The 16,565-nt window shown below is 43.2% G+C and overlaps 1 protein-coding gene across 2 annotated transcripts in view; it reads right to left on the bottom strand.

The window, feature by feature from the left end:
- Positions 1–2,698: 2,698 nt before the first annotated feature.
- Positions 2,699–16,565, bottom strand: part of pkd1b (polycystic kidney disease 1b) — a 97,231-nt gene continuing 83,364 nt past the window's right edge. Inside the window, exons 38-47 of one of the 2 annotated variants that reach the window (XM_058989984.1) lie at positions 13,990–14,184; positions 13,734–13,888; positions 13,447–13,559; positions 11,948–12,080; positions 7,928–8,053; positions 7,583–7,757; positions 6,779–7,066; positions 6,043–6,177; positions 5,288–5,602; positions 2,699–4,717 (exon numbers count right to left, since the gene is read on the bottom strand). In XM_058989984.1, coding sequence (XP_058845967.1) covers positions 3,965–4,717; positions 5,288–5,602; positions 6,043–6,177; positions 6,779–7,066; positions 7,583–7,757; positions 7,928–8,053; positions 11,948–12,080; positions 13,447–13,559; positions 13,734–13,888; positions 13,990–14,184 — 2,388 coding nt within the window. In that variant the 3' untranslated portion in view covers positions 2,699–3,964. Of the gene's footprint in view, positions 4,718–5,287; positions 5,603–6,042; positions 6,178–6,778; positions 7,067–7,582; positions 7,758–7,927; positions 8,054–11,947; positions 12,081–13,446; positions 13,560–13,733; positions 13,889–13,989; positions 14,185–14,211; positions 14,343–16,565 lie in introns of those variants that run through there. The other variant, XM_058989985.1, reaches the window with a different exon arrangement.

The following is a 16,565-nucleotide window of genomic DNA, read 5'->3' as shown; positions in this document are numbered from 1 at the left end:
AAAAAAACAAGCGGACTTGGCAACTGTGCGCAAGACGCCCGCTCTACCAGCAGAGGGCAGCAAACGAGATTTTTTTATTTTTTATTTTTAGAGTAGAACAGTGACGCAAGACATTGTCAGCCACACGAGAGTATATACTGAATACATTTGAATACAATTATATTAAAGACTTGTTTTATATAAAATATCGTTTAAAGACATTTCCGTATGGAATACTTTTCAAATACGTGTTTGCTGCTTTATAAGTTAAACATTTCAATTAAATAATTAATATTTTAGTATTTTTGTAATAGTTAGTACCGGTAATTGAAAATCGACAAATGTACTGCCCTTCGTGGCTGGATAACATTGTGTGTATTAGAGCACACCTGACTTGTGTCCATGTGGCTGGATAATGTTGTGTGTAGCACACCTGACATGTGTCCACTGCTTGAATATATAAGCATAGCACCCAGCAGTTCTGCCTATCATTTTCACTCATGCTGTAAAACTATGCCAAGTGCAGGCAGGAAACTCTAAATGCACCTGCAAATGTGATCATTTGATTGACAGGAAAATCCTTGCAACCATCACCAAAATGCACAGGACTACATCCCACCTCAACCTTCCATCAGCACAGCTACCAACAGTATTCACATGTATACCATTTGTTATCTCTCCATTCAGTGTAGTTCAGTCACAGAGGCGTCTTAAAAAATAAATCTGTGGCTGACTTGTCACTTATAAAGTCATCACACCTGGTGAAAGAGATCTGCTCAGGGCTCACTGACTGCCTACCATCCATACAGATAGACATGACCTAAATTGACACTCATCAGCATCCAATAACCTGTTTGATTTCAGAGATAATTACAGGGCCTGCACAAGGAAATAATTACAGCATTGTCAAAGACTCACTGCTAGAGGGGGAGACCGCTGTCTCCAATTAAAATCACCCTTTCTTAAGATCCTGGATTTTCATTTCTAAAAAGGCAGATCAGTGTTACCTCTTCACTGTCAGTCTTACACCTCGGTGACAGGCAGCTGGCGCTGTGCTGTCAATGGGCCCTTTGTGACGCTTGTTAATCCAAACTGTTATCATCGCAGCAGTTGATGAAAACAGCTAAAAAAGAATAACGTGCCTTTTTAAGGGTTCTGTCAGCTGTTAATTCACATGACAATCCCATTATTGTATTTGATATATTTTATTAGTCTGTTTACAGTAAACTTCATTAATAAAAAGACTATCGCTGTCGTACAGTACATCACAACGCTCATTTCCACAGCAGTACAAACAAGAAAGAAAACAAACACAGACAAACCTGTCCAATGACAATAAATATGACCTTGCTTTCTTGCTGAGGTAGCAAGGTGTCTTCTACTAAAGTTAGTACATGATAAACTCATAGACTTGCTGTATAACATGTTCTTCAAACTACAGTTGGCTATTTGCATTTCACTTTTACTCTAGCTGTCCATCTATGCTAGCTCTCATTTCATAGTAACTCTTGTTCCCTGTATCTGTGGCTCAGAAGAGTTTTAAAGTCTATGCTAAGCTATCTGCAACAGGGTTTAACCTGCTTAACTGGGTTTTTGGACTTTTTAGATTGGCAGTTGGTTCCTGGTGGTGGGTTGTTTTACAGATTTATGTTTTTGGTGGGTTTAGCATTACCTACCTGGCAAACAACCATCACAAAACGACCTTGTTCAGTATTATACAGTGGCAACAAAAAATATTGTAACTGTTACCCATAGTCACCTGACTCTTAAGAAACAGCTAGACAGATCAACGCCAAACTAAACTTTTTATATATAAAAAATAATAATTATATTAAATCATAATAATACTTCTAGTTTCTCCAAGTCAAAAATGGTATTGACTTGTATTTCATTATTTATTTAATTGTTCTTCTTTAAAAATGTTTCTTTTATTGAAAGCGATATTTTCTACGGTCTTCATAGTAATTCATTTTAATACCAGTTTAATATCCTGTTCTGTGTCTCCTCTATTACTCCTCAATGCTGATTGCTCCTGCTTTCTGATGTGGTTTTGAAAATGAGATTTGTACTAATTCACAGCATATACAGCTGTTCTACACCCATAGTGGTGATTTCTAACAAATAACTAAAAGTCACAAATTCAGCTTGCAGAAGCAGTGGTTAAAAATGCAACAGGGAATTGTACAAAATTCCATGATATGAAAGGGATTCAAATGAAATATGAAGTGCTTTAAGATTGGAACTTAGTTTTATGAGAAGCCAACTGAAATACTTTACAATGAAACTCACAGAGACTTAACAACTGAAAGGCTTGGGGTAAGATAATGGTAAGTCACATACACTGAACCTGTACTATCATGCGATTATACCATGCTATTACAGTACTTTCATGCAGCTTGTGTCCTGTCAAGTTGCACCAGTTAGTGTCACTGCTTATTTTACAAGGTAATCTTATTTTTGGACATACAATGTTATTTAATTAATTCTAACACATACGGTATATAAATATGAGGATCATGGGGTTCGGAGAAGCAGATGAATCCTAGTTCAGGAAACAAATGTGCACACTCTGCAATTCAATTATAAACACAGAGTCATGAATGTATTGAGACCCATCCAGTTTGGAGTTGGGTTGAGAAACCCCTCCTGTGCAGGTCTATAGCGGACAGTTAACACTTTACATACTTCATAGTAAACACATTATCTGAACGAGACCTCCTCACAAAGACTGGGCTGGTTTATTAACAGAACAGATACAAATCTTTGGTCCTATAACTCTGGATTAGTCACACACAGATCATTCTTTTTAATGATCTAAACCACGCCAGCCCTCAATGCCAGCCTCAGTATCCTCTCACCTTGCTCTGTGGGAACACCAGCAGGATTACTACCCAGTTCATGGGCAATGGCAGGATTTAGATCATGATAAAGACCTCACAATAGCTCGGTACAAACTGACATGACCCTAAATATACACATAAAAACAATACATGGCAACACACAAGCAGTAGTCATGAGACACAGTCAAAGTACAGAATCTTCAATCAAAACATTGCATGGTAAACAGTGGCATAGTAGTGACATTAATAACACAGCAGGAATGAATATTATTTATACACAATGTCAGTGCTCCAGGATTTACTAATAACACATCATTCAGTAAACAAGTATAATAGTACCATACACCACATTACACCTGCAAATACAATAGACCACAATGATCTACAGCCTCAACTTAGACTGGCAAGTGCAACTTAGACAGGCTCCACCGATTATCCCCTGATACTCTCAACAATGTGTGATAAAGAATGTCCTGACCAAGTTTCATCACAACTGGCTAAGCAAGTCAGAATTAAATAGGGGGTTCCTATGTGCTGTATTACGTATGTGCTGTATTACATATGTAATGTACTTTTTTTACTGACGCCTCCATAACAAACTGATTACCACAACCCTAAACTAGCAGCAGTGTGGGGTAGTGGTTAGGGCTCTGGACTCTTGACCGGAGGGTCGTGGGTTCAATCCCCGTGGAGGACACTGCTGCTGTACTCTTGAGCAAGGTACTTTACCCAAATTGCTCCAGTAAAAACCCAGCTGTATAAATGGGTAATTGTATGTAAAAAATAATGTGATATCTTGTAACAATTGTAAGTCGCCCTGGATAAAGGCGTCTGCTAAGAAATAAATAATAATAATAATAATAATAATAATAATAATAATAATAATAATAATAATAATAATAGTACATTGTCTTTTAAAATGTTTCAGTACTGTAGCCCACAAGGGATGAATGGCAGACCAGGTATAGCGACCTGGTGTAAAATCAAATACAGCTGAATGACTGGAGCAAATAGTCCAACATTTCACAAAAAAAACACGAGAAGATTAGTGGTTCAAAAAGGCCCTGCTGTGGTCATCAAAAGCAGGGTAGTTCTTTCAGCAGGTGCCCTGAACTTTCCCCGTGGCCCAGCAGATTGTCCTTCTCTCAGGGGCCCTCGTTGTGCCAGGCCCTCCTCTTCACAGGGGCCCGATCATTCCCCTGCCTGCCCTTCCCCTCCTCGCTCTTGGGCCGGCTCCCGTCCACTCCCCCTGGGGCCTGCAGGGGTCTCTGACTGAAGTCTGCTGAGAGCGGGGGGCCGGAGTGCCAGGCCCTTCGTCCTGGGACTCGCCTGGTCCCAGCATCCAGTAAGGAGGGTATGCGAGTGGGCCTGCAGCTCTCGGCATCCCTGGAGTCAGAGACCTGGCTGCGGTGGGGCCGTGGGCGAGAGAGGGCCGGCTCTGAGAATGTGGTGTAGGTGCGGGGAAGCTCCAGGAGTTTGCAGGAGAAGGAGAGGGAAGGGGGAGGGGGGAGGAGAGCGGGGGAGGCAGTGGGAGGAGGAGGAGGTGGAGGAGGGGAGACCTGTTGCCTCCTCTTCTCAGCGATCTTGCTCTGCACTCTCTGCAGGTCAGCTTCTATCTGGTAGAGGTCGCCGGTCACTTTGTTGACACGGTCGAACTGGGTCAGGAGGCTGTTGATCGTGGGCAGCAGGCGGTCTAGATAGAACTGGACATCGTAGAGATCCGAGCGCGGGTCCAATCGAGGGCCTTCACCCACGCTGGACTCCTCAGAGCCCGATGAGAGGGCCGAGCCAGCGCGAGGGAGCTCCAGAGCGTCCGACTCCGGACACAGCACCGCGGAGTCCCGAGAGGACCTGGAGGGCAGGGACTCCATCCCCTCGAACTTCACCTTGTGACGGAACTGGAGGAGACACACCCAGACAGACAGACACACGCACAGACACACACACACACACAGAGAGAGAGAGACACACACACAGACAGACGACACACACAGACACACACACACACAGACACATACACAGAGAGAAAGAGACACACACACAGACAGACAGGTCACAATTAGAAACAGGAAGATACAATTATCAAGGTCTTACAAAGTGCATAATGTGTGAAAGCAAAAATCCATCAACTTAATTATAAGTGTTAAAACTCATAAGGAGTATATTCTCAAAGCATTTACTACAGTCTTTAATTACCTCCTGCTTCTGAAAGGTGAAAAACATCTCCTGTTAGACCCAGCTATGGCTGGATATACACAAGCTATGAGTATCACGAAGATTCTCCAGCTACAGTATGTGTGATAGAGGTAAGTCTGGACAGACACACTGGGACCTACGCACACTGTATCCCCAGATTGTTATTCTCTTGTGCTAAACAAAGTGTTAAACAAGTTCCATCACAACTGTATGGTGGCTCATTGAGAACAAACTCCAATGTCAATTCCATTATCCGCTCTCAGTTTCAGTACCTCCTTGGTCCTGCTGAGGCCCATCCACAGTCTGAATCTCTTGATGAAGAACTCCACCATCTCATAGTCCTGGGGCTCCATGGCGGGCCGGTACTTCTCGTTCTGCACGGCCCGGTAGCTGCGCATCAGCACAGCCCCGAACAGGCGGGCCAGGACCCAGCACAGACAGGCCCCGCAGCCCAGCAGGTAGAGCGGGCCGCTCAAGGGCTGCTGCTGAGAGACCCGCCCCAGCCGCACCCTCCCTCGCAGGGCAGACAGCAGCAGCACACAGGCTCCTCTGAGAGAGCGGAACTCCTGCACCGTGGAGGAGAAGAGCTGCAGAAAAGAGGGGAGGGGGGGGGGGGGGGTACCAACTCAGTCATTCAGGACGCAATTCAAATGAACCTGTAATACGTCATGTGTAGGGTGTCTCTTATTGTGATGAGATGTTGTCTCGCGCAGGCTGACTGAGGTTGCTATGATTTGTGTTTTAATAAAAGGTTAATGAATGATGGTTGATTTTGCATATGTGATTTATAATATTCATTAAGTTGTCTAGTACAGTTTCATGAATATATCAATTAAAAAAAAACAAACATTCAATATTTAGGTACAGAAGTAAGAATTGGAGCTACCAAGTGAACAACAGTGCATTGCCAGCCATACATAAGGAAACAATTGAAAGTAAGATAAAAAAGGAGAAGACAAAACATGAAAAGGGAATAAAAAGAAACAGAAAGGTAGGTTGTCAGCCCTAGGGGGCGCTGTGGCAGTACCAGGCAGCCGCTCTGTGCGAAGATGAGCAGGAGCAGCAGCAGCAGAAGCGTTGCCATGGTGAGCTCTCGCCCCGCTAGCTGGAAGGTCTTCCCAAACACCGACCACTTCCTGACAAAGCGCAGTTGACGCACGATCTGAGGAGAGGAGCAGACGCAAACACACTGTGAGCAGAAAGGCTCAACGTAGTCACACTGTAAATATACACACATACTGACGCTTTTACATATTATAAGCCATGCATCCTCATTAGCAAACGTGCATGACATGTATGTAAGTCGTACATAAGACCATACGAGAAGTTCTGAACGAGAGGAGGCCATTCAGCCCATTAATACTTGTCCAGTACCTACTAGCTGATTGATCCTGGAACTTTGTCAAGTCAGCTCTTAAAGGATCCCAGTGACTCAGCAATAATAATGCGGCTTGGTAACCCATTTTATACACTCACCACGCTCCCTATAATAACCCTGATAATAACACTCAGTTCCTCACTGTGTCCTCCAGCCCTGCTCTCTGTGCTGTGCTTGAAAGAGTTACTAGGCTTGTCGACACCTTTTAGTATTTTAAAAGCTCTCAAAAACCTTCTCAGTTGTAGGCTAAATATATTTTAATAATTAGTCACTAATTGAATACCTGACACTGACTGAAAACAGAATGACTGAAGATTTTTTTATATACAAATGTTCTTTCCCCTCTCCTACACCCCTTGTTTTGGCCAGTAGGTGGCGCTGGTACCTTGATGGTGAGGATACTGAGCAGGACGGCTGCCAGGTTGGATGCAGTCTCTGCGATGAGCGCCACCTTGTGGAAGTCAGTGAAGGCGTGGCGGTGACGCCGGTGGTGGCGGAGCTGGTTAGCGGACAGTGAGAGGAAGGTGAAGTGCAGGCCGCAGACCCCCAGGCACAGTAGACTGACCAGCAGCTGCAGGTAGTGCCGGCCCTGCCTGAGGTAGCTCCATCTCTCCTTGGACAGAGCCAGCAGCTCGGAGCAGAGGAAACACACACCGAACACCAGCAGCAGGACCTGCGCAAAGCACATTGTTCATTTTAGGGTTGTTTCTTTCACTTTGTTACGTTTGTTTAAATAACCACTCCAGTATCCTGTTTATAAAAGTACAATGTAAACAAAAGAAAGTATGTTTAACCCAAAATAAATTTAGAGAATTACTTTTCTTAGATCAAGCTCTGTATCTGATTACCAACTTCAGTCATTCTGTCGCTGGATTTAAATAAATGCAAGACAGATTCCAAAATGTGATAAAAAGAGGTAAATATTTAAAAAACACAGTCAGTGGCGAATGCAGTTGTACATTGAGAAGTTAGCACCTAAGTCTGTCACAGTACACAAGTTTATCCATTTCAACATTGAAAACATTGAAAACAGAGGCTTGGCCTGGTATTTCGTGACCTTACCTGATACCCACAATTTTAGTTTGTAACAGTTGGTCACTGCAGCTCAAGTGGGCCAAGCTCAGGGAGGCATTTCCTCCCTATGGGGAGTGTCCTGCAAAGGCAATGTCAGTGTCATTCTAATGCTCACCATCATGACAAGCAGCAAGTCTGCCCCCGAGCTGGAGGGCTGCATGCGGAGGGCTCTGACACTTAGAGAGGGGACGGCACAGTCAAACTGAGGCAGCTCCAGCGCCATGGTAACCACCAAGAACAGGCCTGTGTCCCGGTGGTACTGTGTGAACTCCACAAACAGCCCCCTGCTCCTGAGAGAGAGGGGAGAGAGGCATGGGTCAAATGAAGAACAAATATCCGTGCTGTCTCTGTGTGTCGGTGTGTGTTGTCTCTGTGTGATGACAGATTTCTTCACAGACAGGGATTGTGAGGGCTGTGTGTGTCGGTGTGTGCTGTGTCTGTGTGATGGTTAGTTGCTCACATTGTGTTGATCCAGGATGCCTGGTGAAGCTGTCTCAGAATCTCCAGGGCTGTCTCCGAGCTGTTCCCCAGCTCCACTGCCTCTCCCCTGCTGCAATAGAGCCCCAGCTCCCCCCAGTACCACAGCCTGCCAACACAAGCACAGAGACTGCCGTCACTGCACAGGAACAGCGCCCAGGCAGAGTAACACAGCCTTTACTAACCACGCCCCCATTCCCATAACAAACAATTAGTAGCAGGTACTGTACACTTCCAAGTTTTGCATATAATGCTCCTAAAGCATGTCCCCCAATTCCCTATACTAGTGAATCATGCAATATTTCTACAGGGAATACAGTATCGGCGCTGATCAAACTGTAAATAACTTCTCAGTCTAACATCCGTTTCTGTCTCTCCCTTTTGATACAGTATCTGAAATGAAGCTGCGCTGGAACTTTACACAGACATCTTATTCAGCATTCAGTTTATAACTAAATAAATATTAGGCCTATTACGTGGTTATCTTTCGTAATGTATTTACTTTTTTGTCAATTCAGCCCCGCTCCGGCAGCCGAACCTGGGGCGAGCCCATTCCCTCTTCCCCTCGCCCAACCCGCTCTCCTTCTCGCATTGTTTGCTTGTCTGTCGCTTCGACTCCCGACCGTCGCTTAGCCAGGCTATTTATAGTTTAAAAACTGCTAATTAAAATGATCCATGAGTGGGTATGTGTGACAGGAATGGACGAGTGGTCTGACGTCACGGCAGAAGAAGGCACAACAAAAACAAAAGGTATGGTGCAGTGGCGCGGGCGCCGTTTTATTTAAAGCAATCCAAAAATAAAATAAATATTTAAACAGAAAACACTTTGCTCAGAGAGCGAAAATAAAAGGTTAAACAAAAACAAATCACGAACGCAAAATAAACAATAAATAATAAATAATCCATACAGGTCAGGCTGGGCAGTCGCTGTCACTGTTCCTGTATGCTATAATTTAGTTTCGTTTTCTCGCTCTCGCTCTCTCCGCTCCTACACCACCCACCTCGAGTTGGAGAGCTGCAGGCTTTTTATATTCAGGTGACCATCTCCCGATTAGCAACAAATTAAATCACCTAATTAATTCGGGAGATGGCCACCTTCTGCACGAGTTTTAATTATTACTCCTGGCAGAGGACGAGCACCGATCTCGCCTCTGCCAGGACACGTTTTAAAAATAAACAAAACAATAACACATACGGCGCTCGCCGACAAATACAATACAATAAAAATAATACAAAATAAATACACTGCACAGGGGCGGAGGGGGAGACCCCGACCTAAAAATAAATAAACAATATACAGGGCTGCTCGCCCTGTTACAGTATGTTACCTTTTTTTTTTTGTAAAAAATATAGCATTGATTACATGGGGCTTTATGCATGGTTAATTCATGGAAAGTTACATTTTTTGCATCACTATATGTGATGAGAGGGAGTTATTTTATTATGTATTGTAGTCAGATGTGTGTTATGTGTCACGCGGCGCCCCCCACCCTCTCCCCAGTTTATAACGCTCTTCGGTTAGAACGCTCATATTGTGAGTCCCCCGAGACCCGTGTTATAGCGAGGGGGCACTCTAACTAGAGAATCAGCTATCCAATTGTGATGAAGGCACTTCTTAGATTATGTTATTGATAGTTTAGAATATGGGGGTCTTTCTGTTTGTCACACTTACATGTGTATATAAATATATATATATATATATATATATATATATATATATATATATATATATATATATATATATATATATACAGTGCCTTGCGAAAGTATTCGGCCCCCTTGAACTTTGCGACCTTTTGCCACATTTCAGGCTTCAAACATAAAGATATGAAACTGTAATTTTTTGTGAAGAATCAACAACAAGTGGGACACAATCATGAAGTGGAACGAAATTTATTGGGTATTTCAAACTTTTTTAACAAATAAAAAACTGAAAAATTGGGCGTGCAAAATTATTCAGCCCCCTTAAGTTAATACTTTGTAGCGCCACCTTTTGCTGCGATTACAGCTGTAAGTCGCTTGGGGTATGTCTCTATCAGTTTTGCACATCGAGAGACTGAAATTTTTGCCCATTCCTCCTTGCAAAACAGCTCGAGCTCAGTGAGGTTGGATGGAGAGCATTTGTGAACAGCAGTTTTCAGTTCTTTCCACAGATTCTCGATTGGATTCAGGTCTGGGCTTTGACTTGGCCATTCTAACACCTGGATATGTTTATTTGTGAACCATTCCATTGTAGATTTTGCTTTATGTTTTGGATCATTGTCTTGTTGGAAGACAAATCTCCGTCCCAGTCTCAGGTCTTTTGCAGACTCCATCAGGTTTTCTTCCAGAATGGTCCTGTATTTGGCTCCATCCATCTTCCCATCAATTTTAACCATCTTCCCTGTCCCTGCTGAAGAAAAGCAGGCCCAAACCATGATGCTGCCACCACCATGTTTGACAGTGGGGATGGTGTGTTCAGGGTGATGAGCTGTGTTGCTTTTACGCCAAACATAACGTTTTGCATTGTTGCCAAAAAGTTCGATTTTGGTTTCATCTGACCAGAGCACCTTCTTCCACATGTTTGGTGTGTCTCCCAGGTGGCTTGTGGCAAACTGTAAACGGCACTTTTTATGGATATCTTTAAGAAATGGCTTTCTTCTTGCCACTCTTCCATAAAGGCCAGATTTGTGCAGTATACGACTGATTGTTGTCCTATGGACAGAGTCTCCCACCTCAGCTGTAGATCTCTGCAGTTCATCCAGAGTGATCATGGGCCTCTTGGCTGCATCTCTGATCAGTCTTCTCCTTGTATGAGCTGAAAGTTTAGAGGGACGGCCAGGTCTTGGTAGATTTGCAGTGGTCTGATACTGCTTCCATTTCAATATTATCGCTTGCACAATGCTCCTTGGGATGTTTAAAGCTTGGGAAATCTTTTTGTATCCAAATCCGGCTTTAAACTTCTCCACAACAGTATCTCGGACCTGCCTGGTGTGTTCCTTGTTCTTCATGATGCTCTCTGCGCTTTAAACGGACCTCTGAGACTATCACAGTGCAGGTGCATTTATACGGAGACTTGATTACACACAGGTGGATTCTATTTATCATCATTAGTCATTTAGGTCAACATTGGATCATTCAGAGATCCTCACTGAACTTCTGGAGAGAGTTTGCTGCACTGAAAGTAAAGGGGCTGAATAATTTTGCACGCCCAATTTTTCAGTTTTTTATTTGTTAAAAAAGTTTGAAATATCCAATAAATTTCGTTCCACTTCATGATTGTGTCCCACTTGTTGTTGATTCTTCACAAAAAATTACAGTTTCATATCTTTATTTTTTAAGCCTGAAATGTGGCAAAAGGTTGCAAAGTTCAAGGGGGCCGAATACTTTCGCAAGGCACTGTATATATATATATATATATATATATATATATATATATATATATATATATATATATATATATATACAGAAAACTCTGCCCAACTGTTATGAAACTCACTAAGGACATTCTTTGGAACACATTATTAAGTGCATAACAATCTGGAGTATATAGAGTCTTTCTGTCTGTAGATCACATTTATACATTAAGCTAGAGAACAGCTTATCCAGTTAATGAAACTTGACAAAGACATTCTTTAGCACATATATTGATAGTATAGCAGCAGTGTGGAGTAGTGGTTAGGGCTCTGGACTCTTGATCGGAGGGTCGTGGGTTCAATCACTGCTGCTGTACCCTTGAGCAAGGTACTTTACCTAGATTGCTCCAGTAAAAACCCAACTGTATAAATGGGTAATTGTATGTAAAAAATAAATTGTAAGTCGCCCTGGATAAGGGCGTCTGCTAAGAAATAAATAATAATAAAGTATAATAACCTGGAAAGCCTATTCATACAGGAAGTAGTAAGATGTCTATGCACTTTGTAATGATTTAACCTTTTGCACTGGAAGAAATTAAAAGCCTCTCTCTCGTCAACTCTGTCAAGTCCTGCTTCAGTACACACTGAGGATATCCTTGGCTGCTTACCCTGGAGAGTCATGTGACACGTGAAGCCCTCTCTGATTGGAGCTGGTGTTGGTGTTGCTCCTTGTTTGTGTGATGTACGTGGTGGGGGAGCGATCCTGAGAGAACAGGCCTACGTTGCCATGAGGACCACACCCTGAGAACCAACAACACTCAAGTCAGGGCAAGAAAGAGGAACAAAGCAGTGACAGTGTGGCGTTTGGCTGCTCTCTCTCCCCTCCCTCTTCCTAATTACTTCTGCACCTGTAGCTCTCTTGCTATCCCCTCTCTCCCACTCTCCTTCTCTCATTGGGACTCCCCCCCATTAAAACAGCAGTAAAATGCATGATTAGGCCTGCAGAATGTTTACCTGCTGCATTAATATAAAGCAAATCATATCACAATATACTACGCCAAAATGAAACCGCATGATTTTGTCACATACAAAAAAACTAAATAAAATACCTATATCTCCTTTCAGAAAAACATGAATGATTACAAACCCACATTCGTTAGCCCACTTGCCCTATACAAAAACACTCTACACCGGCCTCCTGACCAAAACTTAAATAACAATCATTGCGCTTAAAAAATCCTTTCTTTTATTTGCAGAACCAAAATACCTCCAAACAACGTATATCATTATTAAAGGAGGCAACTTCAGCAACCTTCCTTAATGGAATATTTTACTAGAAAACGCTCGACCCGCTGCAGAATAAAGTTGTTCAAAAGGGGAAAAAAGTGATAAAATAAGATACATGTATATAACACGATATATAACACATGACCTGTGAAAAGATTAAAAAATGTGTAGTTAATTTGAAAAAGAACTACAGTTACCTGCATTTCAATTTACATTAGGATGTGTTTTGTGTGTAAACTAGTGAATAATACAATGTTCTTTAAATACTGGGATAACAGTGCTACTGCTTCAGATATTTAATACATTTAAATTTAATAATACTAAATAAATAGTTACATCCATGACTCCATGCACTCACATCACACATCACTTATTTGCATATTAGAGGCCTGAGGTGTGTGTGTGGAGTTTATGATAAAAATACGTAGTACAGTATTTGATTTGATAGCGGAGAGATCTTTCAGAGACAAAATTCTGATATACTTATACCTGGATATTGTATTCATCCATTATTATATTATATTAAATAATATTTATTTATTGCTACATTTTTGCTATATTTATTTACTGCTATATTTTGATCCACCGGTTACAGTGAGTTTTACTGGGGGCCCCCTAAGTGGCTGGGGCCCCGAGGGGCCTGTGCGTTAATCCACCCCTGCACCCTCCACTTCTGTCCTCTTTCTCTACACCCACCTTCTTCCTACCCCTCTCTCGCAGCCCTACCCACTTTATCCTTACATAATCTTCCCCACTCCCTATCCACTCTCTCCCTAACCCTCTATCTGTCCCCACATGTTTTATCCCGCTCTCTCCACCCTCTATCACCCCCAGTGTTTTATTATGTGTCACAGTTTGAATCCCAGGCAGGGTGTCATACCTCCCTGGGAGTGGAGCTGTCTGAGTCGAGGCACTCCCACCAGACTGAGGCTGGGGTTCCTGTAGAGGTGAGACACCAGCACAGAGTCCATCCATAGCCAGGCCTCCACGCCCCTGCAGACACAACCAATACACACACATTACTAACACAGCACACACATTACTAACACAGCACAACACAGGTTCTACTGTATGGAGACTCCTATAGGGGGTATGGTATCTTACAGGATGGGATATGACAGGTTCTACTGTATGGAGACTCCTAGCGGTGTACATTGCCCTGCCTACCCTCGCAGTGCGGTGAAGTTCGGACCCTCCCGAGGGGTGGAGAGGAGGGCGTGCCTGACAGCTGCGTGCAACAGCCTGCCATTGTTGTCATGGAAACTGCCCTGGTAGTTCACCACCAGAACCACCAACAGGAACAGCATGTGCACAATACAATCCTAGGAGGAGACAGGTCAAGTGAGTGTTAGAACGGGTAATAACCAAGAGTGAAGAAGCCAGGTGCGATGGGCTTTGGAAAGTGCTGCAGTGTGTACAGTACCTTCATGAGCTGGCGCAGGGCTCGGACTCTGCGCGCCTCCTCCTTGGCATGCAGCAGCCCATATCCATAGGGAGCCCGCACCTTACCAAGCCTCTCCGAGGACCTCTTAATGAGGGGCTCCTCCACCAGAGTATCTCCCTCGTCCGGGTCCACAGCCTTCAGAACCAGGGCCTGGAACAGAGCCTGCAGCACCACCTGTAGCACAGAGACAGAGAGAGAGGCTGTCAGGGGACTCCACACACACTACAGTCATACCCCTTAACAGAGCCTGCAGCACAGAGACAGAGAGAGAGGCTGTCAGGGGACTCCACACACACTACATTCATACCCCTGAACAGAGCCTGCAGCACCACCTGCAACACAGAGAGAGAGAGAGAGAGAGAGAGAGAGAGAGAGAGAGAGAGAGAGAGAGAGAAAGAAATCGAGGAGTCTATTAACTCAAATAGATTCTGGGAAAATTGGAACAAACTGAATAAATCAAAACCTGATGAATTGGCTATTCAAAATGGAAACACATGGAAAGAACATTTTGAAAAACTATACAAAACAATACCACAAAATGAACAAATATTAGACCAAAAAAATATTTATGAAAAACTAGAACAAATGGAATTGTCAATTAAAGACAATCAGAACCCCCTGGACTACCCGATCACTGAGCATGAACTAAAGGAGAAACTGCAGGCCCTCCAGAATAGAAAAGCCAGCGGGACAGACAGCATCTCCAATGAGATGCTGAAACACAGCAGCCCCAAGCTGCAGGAGGCCCTGCTCAAACTCCTCAATATAATTCTAAAGGTGGGTTATTTCCCTGTCATCTGGAATCAAGGATTAATTACACCCATATATAAAAAAGGAGACAAATTTGACCCCAGTAACTACCGGGGCATCTGTGTGAGGAGTAATCTGGGGAAGGTGTTCTGCAGTATCATTAACGCCCGGATACTGGCCTTCCTTACCGAACACAGTGGCTTGAGTAAGAATCAGATTGGATTCCTACCAAAACACCGGACATCTGACCATATTTACACACTGCACACCCTAATAGACAAACATGTAAACCAAAATAAAAGGAAAATATTTGCTTGTTTTATAGATTTTAAAAATGCTTTTGCCTCAATTTAGCATGAAGGATTATTTTACAAACTTATACAAAGCGATGTAGGGAGTAAAGTATATGACATCATCAAATCTATGCATACAGAATATAAATGCGGGGTTAAGATTGACAACAAATGAACAGAATTTTTCTCACAAGGGCGTGGGCTCTATGCAGATGACCTGGTCCTGTTGTTGCCCACAGAACAGGAGCTTCAGCAGAGCCTGTCACTGCAGTACTGTCAGACCTGGGCCCTGGCAGTAAACATGAACAAGACCAGAGTCATGATATTCCAGAAGAAAGCCAGATCTCAGAGAAATAAGTACCACTTCACCCTGGGCAAAAACACTTTAGAACACTGCACACACTACACCTATCTAGGCCTAGAAATCAGCGCGTCAGGGAGTTTCAACCTGTGAATGCACTAAAAGAAAAAGCACGCAGGGCATTTTATGCTATTAAAAAAAAAAATCATATAATGATCCTAATTAAAATTTGCTAAAGAAATTTTGAAAGTGTCATCTAACCCATTGCCCTGTATGGCAGTGAAGTGTGGGGTCCTCTCACAGAGCAAGATTTTACAAAATGGGACAAACACCCAATAGAAGCCCTGCATACAGAGTTCTGCAAAAGTATCCTGCAAATACAAAGGAAAACTCCAAACAATGCATGCAGGGCTGAATTAAGCCAATACCCACTATTGATTAATATCCAAAAAGAGCAATTACATTTTGGCTTCATCTAAAAGACAGCAACCCAAACTCTTACCAACATAGAGCCCTGCAATGCCAAGAGCTGAGCCCAGAGCAGAGTCCCCTCAGCCAGCTGGTCCTGAAGCTCACTGCACTAACACACACTAATACCAACCAGCTTCAGGACAGCACCACTCCAACACACACAATCAGAGTCAACCAAATTATAGCACTAAACAAACAAGAATACCTTATTCATTGGGACATACACGCTAAAACACAAAGCAAACTGGAATGCTATAAGGCCCTAAAAAGACACTACACCCTGGCTGAATACCTGACCAGGGTGAAAGACAATAAACAGAGACAGATCTTAACAAAGTACAGGCTCAGTGAGCACAGCGTGGCCATGGAGACCGGCCGACACAGGCAGACATGGCTGCCCAAAGAGGACAGGTTGTGTGCTCACTGTCCTCTCAACCAGGTCCAGACAGAGTTACACTTTCTATTGCAGTGCTCCAAATATAATCCATTAAGGGAAGCCTTCTTCCCAAAAATAGAATATATATCATTATAACTGTTGTTGTGATTTGTTTTAAGTATACTGTGTTGTTTTTGTTTTATTTGAGGCTGTGTGGTCCAGTGGTTAAGAAAAGGGCTTGTAACCCAAAGGTCCCCGGTTCAAATCCCATCTCAGCCACTGACTAATTGTGTGACCCTGAGCAAGTCACTTAACCTCCTTGTGCTCCGTCTTTCGGGTGACACGTAATTGTAAGTGACTCTGC

This window comes from Acipenser ruthenus, chromosome 17 (genome assembly GCF_902713425.1).
Source record: "Acipenser ruthenus chromosome 17, fAciRut3.2 maternal haplotype, whole genome shotgun sequence".
Classification (NCBI taxonomy): Eukaryota; Metazoa; Chordata; class Actinopteri; order Acipenseriformes; family Acipenseridae; genus Acipenser; species Acipenser ruthenus.
Note: the sequence above shows the minus strand (reverse complement) of the source record. Positions and strands in the feature narration are given on the sequence as shown.